Source organism: Cetorhinus maximus, chromosome 17, assembly GCF_964194155.1.
Source record: "Cetorhinus maximus chromosome 17, sCetMax3.hap1.1, whole genome shotgun sequence".
Classification (NCBI taxonomy): Eukaryota; Metazoa; Chordata; class Chondrichthyes; order Lamniformes; family Cetorhinidae; genus Cetorhinus; species Cetorhinus maximus.
The window spans coordinates 41060787-41075937 of record NC_135895.1 but is presented as its reverse complement, the minus strand read 5'-3'; the positions used below and the strand labels follow the sequence as shown (position 1 = coordinate 41075937).

Sequence of the window (15151 nt, the reverse complement as noted above, 5' to 3'; positions counted from 1 at the left end):
CACAGGCAGTGGAGTGCCCCACCCCCATCAAGTCCAGAGGCTGCCAGCTCATGGAGGCAGCCTCCCTACAGCAAGCTGAGGGGTCATTGGAGCAGCATCAATTTGTTTTTGACCATCAAAAAGTGACAGAAGGCGTCATCAACAGTGCTACCAAGTGGCACTTACTCAAAAATAACCACCTCACCGATGTTCAGTTTGGGTTCTGCCAGGCACCAGACCTCATTACAACCTTGGTTAAAGAGCTCATTACAACCTTGGTTAAAGAGCAGAAACCTGCAAGGATTCCTGCTCTTGATGACTATCCAAGACCCCTTCTGATATGGCTTTTGTGTGGATGTCAGCTGAGGACCCAACTGGGCTCGGCTGTAAAGCCCAATCTAGTTAAACTGTCAACCAGTACTCGCTGTCAAGGTTTACAATTGCAAAAGTAGACCACATGTGCAGGCCAAGCCATATGTGTAGAACAATTACCAAGTAAATGGAGAATACCGTGAGTGAAACTCAGGGAATTGAAATGGAAACAATGGCCTGAATTTTACCCTTGGTGGGTGCACGTGATCGGCGGGCCCGGGAGTGGCCGGGAAATGGACCACCGACCAAGATCGGCCCCCCCAGCTGCGATTTCATGCTGGCTGGCCAATTAACACGCGCGTTGAAAAGCTCAGCGCTGCCAGGATGGGAGTGGGAAAAGGACGGGCAATGACCTCACTGTGGGCGCGAGCGAGTGCTGCGAAAGAGCTCCCTGAAGGCAGACAGCTGCCTCAGGGAGCTGCAGACCTGCAAATAATTAAATAAGGGTGTAAAAAGCTGCAAAGAAAATGTCCATGCATCACAATCAAGCACCTGAAAGCATAGCTCGTAAAAACGCTATGCCCAGATATTTATTTTAATTTTATTTCCTAACAGAGATTTCATTCCCCCCCCTCAGATGAGGTTTGATGAAAAATACAAAGCCCGCCTGGTCAAATCGCCCATCTGCCAACCGGGTTGTATGGGCCACAAAAAATTGTGGACAATTGCACCATTCATGGGCTTAATTGCCCTCTTACTTGTCAGCGGGCGCGCTTCCGACTTTTATGTGCGCCGCCGAGCGAAACATCGCGCGAGTGTGCGATGACGTCGGGACGTTCACCTGACATCACCTCACGCGATTTCACACCCACTCGGGTCGGGATGTAAAATTCTGCCCAGTATTTTTAGTTAAATCTCATCTAATAAAGGAATTAAATAGCAGGAAAGCCAGTGTTTCAGACCTTGACTTGATAATGCAGGCTGCAGTAAGTGACAAGTACCAGCATACACACAGCTGTGTGGACTGATGGTTACACATGATCAACCTGGAATTTCTCTGACCTTGAATTATTTGGGCCTGGAACTTCCGAGCAGAAGCAATGATCGTCGGATTGCTGCTGTGCTTGAAAATTCCTCCCAACTCGATGTTGCTGCGCATTTCACAGAAATGCAGAGCACAGCATCCCTCAGAGAACTCTGTCAGAGCAGAGTAGAGTTGGGGGAAGATAGGACATGCCCCCTTTTTTTGGCATTAGTTGCCATATGGTAAGCTTAAAGGTCCAGTTTGAATGATAGTGAATAGATGAGTGAATGGGTGAGTGGATGAGTGAGTAGGTGGGCTCTGTGGGTAAATGGATAAGTTGATTAGTGGGTAAGTGGATGAGGTGGGTGTGGGTAGGTGGGTGAGGGAGGGCAGGGGGTAGGTGGTTGAGGTGGGTAGGTGAGTAAGTGGGTAGGGCGTAAGTAGGTGAAGTGTGTAAATGGGTAGGGCGTAAGTAGGTGAGGTGGATAAGTGGGTGAGGTGGGTAAATGGGTAGGTGGGTGAGGTGAGGGTAAGTGGATAAGTGGGTAGGGGAATAGGTAGGTGGATGGGTAGTCGGATTGGGAGGGTAGTCAGGTCGGAGGGTTAGTCAGGTTGAGTCAGTGGGCTAGTCAGGTGGTCAGGGGTGTAGTCAGGTCAGGTGGGGGGGATAGTCAGTTGGTCAGGAGGGTGGTAGGCTCGGGTCGGTCAGGAGGGTAGTTGGCTGGTTGGTGGGTGTGGCCGGGTGTTACTCAGGTCGGGTTGGGGGATTGTCAGGTGGTTGGGGGGTGCAGTTGAGTCTAGTCAGGGGCTACTCATGTCGGGTTGGGGGAGTAGTTGGGCACTAGGAGGGGGTGCTAGTCGTGTCATGGGTCTGGTCGTGTCGGGTCAAGAGGGTAGTCAGATGGTCAGGGGGCAGTTGGGTGGGAGGATAGTTGGCTGGTCGGGGGTAGTCATGTAATCAGGTGGGTATTCAGCAGGTCAGTGGATAGGAGATCTCTGGTTCAGCATCAAGGTTAGTCCAATGAATAGACCTCGCATCACCTACGATCCACATTACGCTGTTTACTATTCGAAATCTAGTTAGACAAAATCATGATCTAAGGATCATTATGTAGCACGCTTGCTGAGTTTATTTGGTACTGTAATTTCACATATGCCACTACGTGTGATTCCCCTGCCTGTACAGAAGACATGGTAACAAACCAGTTTATGTTACATAAATGAACAGAATACAGTTTCCACTAGGAGATCTGTCAATTTCCTACTGCTCCTAACTACATGAAAAGCGAAGATGTAAATCTAGCCACGGCCCACTTCCGAGTTAACCAATCACAAGCTAACTGCTTTTATGAATAATTAAAATTAACAGACACTCAAGATTCTTCCAGTTTGCTGTTGCACACATGGAACACCAAGATCATAGCTACAGGAAAGAAGAAAATTATCATATAAGTAATATATATTGAATTTAATCTTCATTGAACAGTTAAGGTGATCTCTGGCAGCAAGGAGTTAATTGATGTCAGTGGGTTGTGAAACACCTCATTCAATACTGTATTCTGCGTTATGACAAATAACGAAGCATAAATAATGGAAATTACAGTGTTTTGTTTTCTCTGCTCCCCTCTTTCAGCTCTCCCTGGTCTATGCATCAGGGTGGGCAACGAATCTGATCCAAGAGGCGGGACTTTCTCCTCAGTGCATTATGTGTAGTGGCGGGCGTGAAAATCAGCGTTTTACTCGCCAGCTACAGTGGCGGGTTTTCACACCATATTGTCTGCTTCCCGCTTCATTGAATGTGCACGCAAAGGAAACACGCCATCTCGCTGGCGGGCAGCCTCTGATTCGCCCGCCCTGCTGTGAGCTCACCGCTTCCTTGCTCTGGGCGCGATATTTAAAGTGCAGTCGTGCACAGAGTTCTTGATGTCTGCAGCTCAGGACTGCTCCACTGAAGAAATGAAAGCCAAGAGGATGGCAGCTCCCAAATTCAGTGATGCCTCACTAGAACACCTTTAAGATGCAGCCAAGGCCCACCACCATGCCCTCTATCCCCACCCTGACTGCAGGAGGCCCAGCAAGCTCACCAATCTGGCTTGGGAGGCGGTGGCAGTGGTGGTCAGTGCCAACATTGCGCAGAAGAGGTCAGGCACCCAGTGCAGAAAGAGGATGAATGATCTCGTCCATGCCACCAGGGTAAGGCAATCATCTCATCACTCTAAACTCACACACTCAAGCCCATCACACATTCACTGGCATCTCACTCACTGCCAGCTCAAGGGACATCACCACTCACTCTCTCACACACACACCCTCACATCTCCATCTGGCCTCATCTCCTCTGGAGATTTCATCCTCATCCCGTCCATGGTTCCCCTCACCACCCACACATGCCAGGCACCCTTATCGTCTGCCCTGGTGTGTGTCTTGCTCACACGGTCCACCTGTCTTTATGCAGGATAAGATAGTTCACAATCACAGGGAGAGGTCCCAGACCTGGTGGAGTGCTGGAACTCAAGGTCCTCAGTTCGAAATCTGAGTCATTGAGCTGGTCGGAGAGGACATGGACTGTGCCTGCGGCGATGGTGAGGTTGGCGGCAAACATGAGGATCCTTCACCAGCTCATCCCTGAGACAACTATACTGTCAGTGCATTGTCCTGTTTTAGAGTCGCCTGCCATGCACTGATTATCTCTCTGTCATAAGAACATCAGCCAAGTTCCCAACGGTCTCAAGCAGCCAGGCCCTTAGTTGGAGCTCTGACAACACCTCGGATGAGGATCCTGAGGACACCACAGCAGAAGATGCGTCACAGTGCTCACCCACATTCTCCACCAATGCAGAGACACACACCTTGGTGGGACCTAGTTCTAGAGCAGGTTTGGGGTCACAATCTGGTGAGCACATTATACAATCTGGTCCACAGCAGGCAGAGGCAGGGGGTCACAGGCACTGCTGGAGGCCAGGCTTCTGCTCAGTCCGTCTTATGGCGAGCCTCCAGACCTAAATTAGTTAGTGGAGCTGTAGCGACAATCTTGGGAACATCAGGAAGGAATGTCAGCTGCATTCTTCAGGTTTCATCGGAGTCCATCCAGGTGATAGCGCTGGCATACCAACACACCGAGGTCAACACTGGCAGAATGCTGGTCACCATGGAGACCTTAGTGCAGGACATCAGTCCTGCACTGGTGCAGGATCTGCACTCCATTACTAGCCATTCACTAGCTATTGGTGACATCCATCAGCGGACATACAAAAGGAGGCGGGGTACCTTGCTCTCACTCCAGGTGCCTCTTCTCAAGAAGTCAGCCAGGGGCCCTGGGGCACCCATAGGGAGGAGGACCAGCAGCTGGACACCCCGTGGCCATCCACCCAGGTGACTCCAGGAGTGTCTAGCCAATCCCTGTCCTCTTCCTGTGATCCTATCACCCCCAGCTCCACGGGCCGAGGAGGGTGCACCTGCCCCACAGCAGGATACCCAAAACAGGCTGGGGCCCTCCAGGTCTTGGCCCTCCAGAGGACACCTGCCAAAATCATCACAGATAACAGGGTATAGCAGTCAGCTGGCTGCCTCCACCTCTGTTCTGGATGTCAGGGATGCACCTAGACATAGTGGTAGGGTTAGGAAAGTTAAAAAAAAATTAGGAGCACAATGGTGGCATAGTGTTTACAACATATATATAATGTTCACCAATGTAAATAGAATACCACCCATTTCACATCTCCTCTTGTGTATGATTCCTTTTTATGATGAGCTGTGTTGCTGTCAATCAGTGACCCCCCCCCCCACAGATGTTGCTATCATGAGCCTCTCGTCTATGTACTATGCTTCCAAATCGCTCATTGTGTGGCCCCTTTCCAGATCATTCTCGGCAGCAGTGATGCCTTGATCTTAATGTTAAGTATGTTTGTGGAACGAGTCTCGTTCATGTGCTTTGCAGGGTCATGTCTTGTTTATTCTTGGCTGTGTAAGATTGAGGCAGAGGTGTTCTCCTATCTCGTCTGCATTCTTGAAAGGTGAAGGTGCAGTGTGCAAGGAGAGATGTGTTTACGCATGGGGAAGGGCCATATATCATGCAACTCCATGTGCTTTCTGTCATCTGGCAGGGTTTTCATGCTATATGCCCATACTCAGAGCTCGTGTGTGCTCCTGTCTGCCAACCATGTTTCCGACTTTCTGAGTGTACATCTGCTAAGCTCACCAATATGTGGATACTGAAGCTGTGCCCCTCTCAGCCACATTATTGCCCTGGCACTCGAACCTACAACCTTAAGTGTTTCTCAACCTGTAATTGTCCGCATTGCGGCCACAAGGCTCTCATCAGAATGTTGGGATGCAGCGCTGTGCATCCCATCACCTAAAAACTAGCTGAGACGAGTGATGCTAATTGCAAGTGGTCATATCTGGTGGTCAGTGGAGCCTTTAAGCATGCTCTGGAAGCTTTAGACAATGCTGAGGGGAGCAATGGGATCAGAGCGAGGATGTACTGAAGCTGAAGTCTGCTCTTTATCAGCAACGACTCGTCACCTTGGTGTACAGAACTCATGGTGTCTGGGCATTTTGGAGTTTGCAAGGACCAGGGCTGGCCATGGGGCACAATGTGTCTCTTAAAGAGGAGGCATTTTAATGACTGGCACGCAAGTGGTTGAATGTCGTCATCCTCAGGTGGTCCACATGCATGGTGAGGTGAGGGTAAAAGCAGGCCAGAAACCCAAACTGAGAGCGTCGGATGTTAGTGTAATAGAGAAGAAGGTGACACAGATGACGGAGTCACCTCTGAATACATGCACACTTGTAGAATGTCCTCGGATGCCTGGGCCCACATGTCACCTATCAGTTTCACCATTAATATTGTACAGAATACATTATCCCATTGTGGGAGATGCTTCTCCTTGAGGAGCTTTGTCAGATTGAAGGCATACAGCTACGAGTCCACTGAGGTTAGTGGAACACCACCTGCCTCTTGTAGGCTGCCGCTGTGTCTGGGATGCTGGAGTGACACTGAAGAGGCAGCACTTACTGTCTGATGCCGGGATTCCCTCCTCCATTTAGCACCTCAAGTCAGCAAGGACACATGCTCCCGAGGCTTCATCATCCTTCAAAGGATCAGAACATTGTGAGCCTCATGCGTAACTACTCACTTTCATATTGAAGTGCATGGTTGAGATGAGAGAAATAGCAACACTGGTGTTCATGGTGGCCCATGATGGAGGGCTCTTATCCAAGAGGGTACTCACTGCAACTCGTCATCCTCCTCATGGAATCTGGTGGCTATGAGGCCCTCATGCACACGCCTGCCTCTTTTTACATACATGTACATTTTTACATACTATTTACATAACCAACTGCTAGGAGATTGCTTTGGCCAGGTGATCGGATCCTCATTCATTCTAATACCATACTCTTTGGAATACACGAGGGAAAATGTTTAGTCAGGAACTGAGATTATTTGAGGGAGGCCTGAAGCTTCTCTTCCGTGAATTATACAATTATAACATTCATCTGAAGCTTGTCCAATCACCAAATTACTGTAGAGTGAGTTGTTACAAGGAGATTGATTAGTGTCAATTTGAGAGATTAGTCTTACATGAATGTACATCATAGCTTCACTTTCCTGATTCCCTGCATTGTCATTGAAAGGCTCCTAACATGTCTCAGCTGTGAATCTCTCCTCATTTGGGAATACACATTTCAGTTGGGTGCCCTTTTAATCGACTGCCCTCCCCCGCCACCAGTGCATGCACCTACCCTCCATTTGGCCTTCAGAGCTCTCATCAGCAGAGTATCTCCTAATTTTAATTTTGTCCTGCGCCATTGCTGCAGGTTGGAAGATGGTGGTGCTGAGGTCTCACTACCAGACCGCCTTGGACGCTTCCTGTGAGTGTGGAGACCCCTCCCATCATCCTGTAGGAGATTAATGATCAGGTTTCCCTCCCTCCTAGAACTTCTCAATCCTCCACCTGTATTCCTTGATCCCACCGTGATTGTGATGGGTATCCCTTTGTTACCCCCTGAACATGGTGAGGTAGATGTGCCTATGCCCATATGGCCCTTACTCCTCCCCATCTTGAGGCAGCATGACATATAAGCCCCTCCCCTCTTTCAGACACCCCTGAATGCACCCAAAATACCCTTTCCCCATCTAAAGGCTGCAGATGCCTCCCCTGACTGAGTGTGCCATCTGAGACCCAGCATAATGCCTGAAACCCCCTGGACCAACGCGCATGATGTTAAGACAACACCCTGTGTACAACATGCTGGGCACGACCGACACTGGACTGACGTGCCCTCCCCCTGCCTGGACTGAGACAAGGACAGTCTTTGCAAGCTCAACAATGAAGCGCTTCTTCACTCAGTGATCCTCCCATTCTGGCCCAAAGCCGCTTATGTCATTCTCTAACCAACTCTCTCCCTGTCCTGCGTTGAGGATACTTTCCCACTCCCCAGTCATGTACCTGAGTGCAACCTTACCCACCCACCCTTGCCCTGCAACACGTTCCCATGCCTCAGGTCAGTTTCCCCCCTTCCCCAGTGGAGCCCTTACCCTTCAGCCCCTTCCCTTGTCAGGCTAGTTTCTCCCCTTCCCCAGTGGAGACCTTACCCTGCAGTACATTAAAAGCCCCCCCTCCCCTTACCACTGGTCTGGTAGGTCTGTTAGAGACTTGCCTCTGAAACCCATCCTGAAAGCGAAGTGGTGCTGCCTAAGATGCCTGGTGCTGAGTCGGTGCACAGTTGTGAAACACATCAGTCTAATTGGATGCCGATGTGCCCTCTTGATCCCAATTTGGGAGGATGATGCCAACGAGCAGTCCTTATAATGAGATGCAAATGTATTAAAATAACGTTCCCAAAATGCTGCAGTGGGAACTGCGGCCCGCCATTGACGGCTGGAGCGGATGATCCTGCACTGCTTTTATGACGGCAGTAATCTGATTTTTCCAATATGTTCCGCTCCCGCCCGTCACGATGCCTGCCGTGGGCAGTGCTGGAAACTCCCACCCAAAGTCTTTTTCAATACCAATAGGAGGTCTAAGAAGATGCTCCTGTATGATCCACTCTCTGATTTTAATTTTCTCCCATTCTTAGGCCTTTTGTTATGTACCTTTCCAAAGCCCTGCTCATATTCAGAACTCTGTGTGGGGAAATTACAGGTACCTGTGCCATACTATATTGTGGGATACTATAGTATGTTTATGCTGCGCCATACATAGCCATGAGGTTCTTATATTTAACAATGTTGAAAGCAGGCCCTAACATAACTTGATCTGTGTTATTCAGAAATCCAGAATCTTGATGAGTGTGTCCAGCAAATCAGAAGAATTGTGGAATCTCCCAGCCTGCCTCAGCCACACTGCCTTATTCTGCAGTGTCTGGTGAAGCACTTCTGTAAAGTGTGTCAGTGTGAAGGAGTAAACCATCTCACCCCAAGGCTTCTGGGCGAAATCTTCAGTGACGTCTTCTTCAGGCATTCACTATCAAGGTAAATGACTTTGGAAACCAATAACTTGCAAAAAAATGTAATCTTTGTCTGAGGCTTATTTTTTAATGGAAACTTATGCAGGACTGCAGAAGGACTTCTATAACATCTCCTAAGGGTGGCATTTTTGCTGCACAGCTTGAGTCTTGAGAAACATGGAACTGATTGGATATATTTTACATACTAGCAATTTTAGCATGAACTTTTGTGTAATGGAAGAGCATTTTGGGAATTCAGGTTTGGCGATCAGAATGCTCCATCTGAACTTCATTCCTTCTGCTAATTTTGGCTTTTGATCAGAATTATGTTTAGGTCATGCTTTCCATAAATTCCACTGAGCCGATTTCTTGGGTGGAACTTTGGCATCATCTGCCCAATGGAACTAGCAAAAGGGCTGAAACATTTTCATGGTTGCAACTTCATTTTGATTGTTGAGCTGCCAACACCAAAAGAATGCTAATGGGCAGCTCATCAATGGGAGGGAGGTAGTAAATCCACTGGTTGTTCCTCAGAGCTGAGAGTAAATCTTTAAAAGCTGTTGAGAAGGCAATCCAGACAATGGTCACAGAGTGGCCAATATTAGGCCAGAAAATTTCTGTTGGGGCCGGGAAAGCATCTGCAATTTAGCAATTTTCTAAACAACCTGCAGTTGGACCATTAAAGGATGCAGAACAACCAATTGCATTGGACAAAAATTGAGTCGGCCGAGCCTTGGGTGAAAAATGAGCAGTAATTATGTTTTAAAATTTAATTCTGTTCAGTCTGAAAATGGGGCAGTAGGCAGATAAAAATCCCCCATTCCCTTCCATATAAATACAAGCAAATATGTTAATCTGTGTACAAGAGCCCATTTACCAATCGATTCACTCAGCGTTTCATACTTATAAAAAGCTTGTGGAAAACATCAGTTTAATGCAAAAATGCCGAGATATCTCAGAGAATTTTAAGAGTGATTTGACTGTGTTGGCATTCTCCACCAAGTGTGTATTCATGCATTTATGGTTGGATTGTGGTTTTCTATTTCAGAATCATACATGGCATTAGAGTTATATAAGATAGCAATGCATGGGATTTGCTTTGGTACGTTGGATCAAAATTATGCTTGTATTGTGTCAGAGTTAGTCTATTATTGACTTTATAATTAATGGGCATAACATTGTTAACAGTAATTTGCTGTGTTTATTATGTAAGTGTTTAAGGCCTATTATTTAATAATAAAAACAAAGTGCTAGAAAAACTCAGTAGGTCTGGCAGCATCTGTGGAGAGAGAAACTCGAATTGCTTTGAGTTCGTATGATTCTTCTTCAGAACTCATGGGGCAGAATTTTCTGCCTGTTGGGCGGGCGGGCCCGACCCAATCTCCGGCAGGCAGGGAGATGATCCCCGCCAGAGAAGTGGGCCCCGCCGCCATTTTACGTGGGCAGCCAATTAAGGCCAGCCCAGTGTGACGACCGGCGGGAAGCTTCCTGTGCGGACGGGGGGGATTCCCCAAAAGCGAGAGTGCGCTCTTTCGCGCATGCACATGAAAGAGCGCACATCTCCCTGAGGCTAGGTGCCTCAGGGAGATCGCTTACTAAAAATATTAAAAATAGGAAAAAAAAACTCCCTAACATGTCCCCCTCATGGGACATGTTCATAATTAACGTAATAACTTTATTAAAAATTTTAAAACCCTGCATGAAACCTCATCCCGCCCATAGATGAGATTTCATGTTTTATCTGTTTACCGCCGGGGCTCCTGGCCTGCCCACCAACCTTAAGGTTGGACGGGCAGGTACGCTAAGTACTTAAATTGATTTGTCAATGGCCTCAATTGGCCATTGACAGGTCGGCGGGCCCGCAGCTGATTTTGTTCCTGAAAATTTAAATGGGGCAGGATGACGTCGGGGGTTCCACCCGATGTCATCCTGCGTCATTTTATGCGTCGGCGAGCGGGCCCCGCCTCCTGATCACCGACGGCAGAATTCTGCCCATGAGCTGTGAGCTTCACGCTCTGAAGAAGAATCATACGCACTCAAAACGTTAACTCTGTTTCCCTCTCCACAGATGCTGCCAGACATGCTGAGTTTTTCCAGCACTTTCTGTTTTAATTTTGGATTACCAGCATCCACAGTATTTTCTTTTGTCATTCTGTACATACTAGTTAGGTTAAAAGTTAAAGTGTAAGAAACAATCAAAAGGTTGATATCAGGGCTGTGCCATAGAATGAGAGAAGGCTGAGTTCACCATTCCTCTGACTGGAGCTATAGTGAAATTATAAACATAGTTTTCTTGTAAATACTTTTATGATTTCACCACATATGGTGGACAGAGGTAATTTCCACAGTTGATAAAATATTATGTTATAATTATAAAATGTCACAGAATCGTCAAAGAGACCTGTGTCTCACAATCTTCTATACCTTTCTTTTGAACTTTGAAATTGAAGAGTAGACGTTTTATTTAGCTCATTCTTTTCATGAGTGGAGATAGTAGACTTGGTAGCACTCCAAATTCATGACATCATTAGATTAATGTGTTAATAGTGGGTTAACACTAGGTTCAAGAGTGAGAAACTTTCTGTCATCTAGCAGAATATAAAATTTCAAGAAGGAGTAGTGTAAGTTTCAGAGTCCGTTCATTACATTTTATTGAGTCAAACCACTAAAGTAAAATGGTTTTAATTATGCTGAATTCGAAATAATTTATCTCAGTAACAGGACCTGACATTGGCACATTTACATGGTCAGATGTCAGGGAAATGTTGGGGAAAGGTCTGGAAAATGCTGATCAATTGTCTAATGCATTAGGTGCATGCTGACTGACATGGCCTCATCCAGACAACAGAACAAGGTGTTAGTCACACGATGTTTTATGAGATTGCACATTCTAATTACATTTGGCTGCTGAGGATTTTCACTTGACTCAAACCGCATGCAATGTGCCAACTTTTCCTCGATGGCCTGATTTACGCTCATGCATCCATGGTGCTTTCTTGATACTGTGAGGTAATATAGTAAATTCTCACTCTTACACTGTTGCTCAGAGCTGCAGAAATGCTGTGTTAAGGGGAAAGTTTCAGGGAAGGCACCTTATGGGAGTTCTGTATCAATGATGGAGCTGCAAATAAATGTGATGATATATCAGCGGTTAATCTATCCACAGTGTTTATCGTTTATTGCACAGTGACCGGCACATGAATTGATAATGAGCCATTCTGTAAAACAGATTTTCTGAATGCTGTTCTTATGAAATTAGTTTGTGTGACTGGTTCTCCATATTTTTGTATTTTTTGGAAGATTATTTTGTTTGGAACTATCAGACAAGATAAGTAGCATATAATCTCTTCTGTTAGCAGTTCAAAGCAGTTTCTTATTAATTATCAGCGATTGTATGCAGTACCTATGTCTGGATGCTTCTAACTGTGCAGCAATGGTAATAGGGCTATGCTGTACTCCAGTATACCACACATCTGTCCAAAAGAGACCAACCTGTGTGGGTTGACTTCTGTCTTGTAGCTGAGGGGCAAGGGGATTGACAGCATAAACTGCAGTGATCTTATCTGACATAGACATTTTTTTCCATTGGGCAAAAAAATATTGCTGCGGTCAGGGCATGAGATATTTTACTGCAGCTAACTGAAGTGTAAGAATGTCAGTTTATCTACCAAGAAAATCTCTCTGCATCATTTGTACAAAGTATTGTACTGCTGTTATATTCCAGACCATCAGCAACTTTTATGAGCTGTAAAAAAGGTGTTAAGGTCGGATATGTGTGTTTTAAAATGGAGAAACGAAGGTCCAGTACCCAGAGCACAGAACATCATGAAGTTTGAAAAGGGTAGGAGAGAATGCAAGGTAAATCAAGACTGGCTGCAGAGATTAGCTTTTCAAAGCCTGAAGTGCATAGGAGGAATAGAAGACTTTAAGTGGGGGAGAGGGTTGTTTGGGGGTGGGGGATGCTGGTGGCGTAGTGGTCACGAGAAGTTAACCAAAGTTAAGTTTGGCACATTTTCATTTTTAGTTACTTTTGTTTAACTGGTAAGAGGAGATAAACTTTCTGCAGCTACGGAGATGGTGACTATATGTTCTACATTCGAGGGCTAACTACCCCCATGCAGCCTTCAGTAGAATTCAATATTGGTATGATACACCACAGAACACAGCATAGATTAATGAAAGGTACTTGTTGCACAGCTCTGAGCTGGCGTGAGATTATAAGCTTTTGTCAGCAGCTCTGAAAAAGCAAAGGAAGCTGTGGGAAGAATGGGTTTATTTGAATTTCTATCCGTGACTTGCAGTGTTTCCACATCTAACTCTTGATCGCTATTTATTAAACACTTCTCTGTTTGAGAAATTTAAGTCAGTGGCAAGAATTTTTAGAATGCCTATGTCAGGCCAAGTGTTGTAAATTGTGCTTGAACCAGAAATTCTATCAGGATGAATGTATACAGAAATATTAAATGCTGGTTATATTTGCTTTCAGTGCTGATGTGAATCCAGAGCACCACATCAAGATCATTGAGGCACTTATAATGACTGGAGGCCTGGCTGAAATGCAAGCTGCACCAGGTAGGAAGCCAATATTCTTTTTCTGTATTATGAAATTTCCTTGGCAGATTCATTTTTTTTCGTAACCCAGCGCTTTGAGGTATTTCTATATATGTCTTAGATAGCAGATGGTTACAATAGACTCTTTGTTGGCCTTTACACAGATTCAATTTAGATACAGAAGCTATTTTCAATATTATCAACTTTCTTTAAATTTCAAGGAGCATGCATAAGTCACGGAGGATTTGTATGAGATGGTGCATGTAGACGTGGCATTTCAACCTACGTAAGGGATATCGTCTTTTGAGAAAATACTCAGCAATGCATTTTTTGTTTGAGAAGGGACAACATTTTGTCATAATAACATTACACATAAATGGCATTTGACTGTGTTCGATACTTAAATTTGCACCGTTGTATCAATTTTGGGCATTGCTGATATACCTTTAAACATTTATTTGTAAAGATAGTGCACTTTAACTCTCCTAATCTATATCATCACTTTTTATATGATTAAACTGGATCCAGGCAAAGAATAACCACATTGATTCTTTAATTGGCTAGTTGGTAAAACACAAATGGGGGCAGTGGGTGCCAAGCAGGTGTTAGTACTTTTGGCAAAGGAAAGGAAGAAGGGATGAATGGAATGAATAAAAAGGCCTTTTTTTAAATTAGCAAGACAATAGAATCTTCCAATTCTGATTTGAGTTAGCGTCGATTTTTTTTTGGCCTGAGTACATTTCTGTGATGTGCATTGAGATGTATTTTCTATGTCAAAAGTGCTATATAAGTGAAAGATTTTGAGGTAGTAAATTTTCACAATGAATTGCTTTAGGAACATTCATGATGGACAATGGACTTCTTCCTGGAAAAATATTTAGTAGGTTTTCTCTATTATTGAGTCAGCCTTACGTCTTTTATATAAGGTATATTAGGGGAGAATGAGTGAAATTATATATCTGGAATGAATGAAGCATAACATGTATAGTGACAAAGATGTGCCAAAATGGAATACTTTGTCCATAGTCAATTTTCGTTCCATCATCTTGTTATAGTACTTGAGCATTAAAACTAGGCTTGCTTCAAGAAATAACCCAACTCTGGGAGCTGCGAACCTCAGCATTTTATTGCATCCATTCCTAGGGACAAAACTGGATGACAGCCGTTTGCTGTTATATGATAATTCTTAATTGAAAAATCAGTTGAGTTGCTATTACCTGCTGGCTGCTGGCTTTATTCTGCAGATGGCCCATTAAGACTATAGCAATTTATAGTCTGTTGATAAATGAATTTTAGTCAGGCACTTTATAGCTGGAAACTGCAGAAAATCTCATGTTATTAAGTTTATGTTGGATTGGTAACTTTATTTGATGTTGGGAAATACATTTCTGCTTCCTTTCGCTCCTGATCAAAGTAGAAAGAGGACTTCACAGACTGTGCTTCTTGTTCATTATTCATTCAAAGGCCATCAAGAGAACTGTGAGAGACTTTGTGAAAGGATGGGCAGGTATTCTGCCACTAACAAATTTGCTGCTGAAACTTCTAGCTTCCCGACATGGCGCCAGGCTCACACTGCATGTGGGTCTGTAAGTGAAAACACTGCCCCATGTCAGCCCTACAACTTGAAAAATTTCTAATGCAAAAATATCTACAAATTAACCTTTTGCCACGGTAGCAACATGGATATAAAATTGGCTGAGTGACACTAAACAAAGGGAAGTGGTGAATGGCTGTTTTTCGGACTGGAGGAAGATTTATAGTGGAGTTCCACAGATCGGTATTAGGACCCCTGCTCATCCAGATGTACATTAATGATGTAGACCTTGGTGTACA

At 45.2% G+C, this 15151-nt stretch overlaps 1 protein-coding gene across 2 annotated transcripts in view; it reads left to right on the top strand.

The window, feature by feature from the left end:
- pik3r3b (phosphoinositide-3-kinase, regulatory subunit 3b (gamma)) overlaps nucleotides 1-15151 on the top strand; it is a 614009-nt gene that overhangs the window by 368355 nt on the left and 230503 nt on the right. For both annotated transcript variants that reach the window (XM_078561061.1, XM_078561062.1), the window contains 2 exons: nucleotides 8591-8792; nucleotides 13254-13339. In XM_078561061.1, the coding sequence (XP_078417187.1) occupies nucleotides 8591-8792; nucleotides 13254-13339 (288 nt within the window). The remainder of the gene's footprint in view (nucleotides 1-8590; nucleotides 8793-13253; nucleotides 13340-15151) is intronic.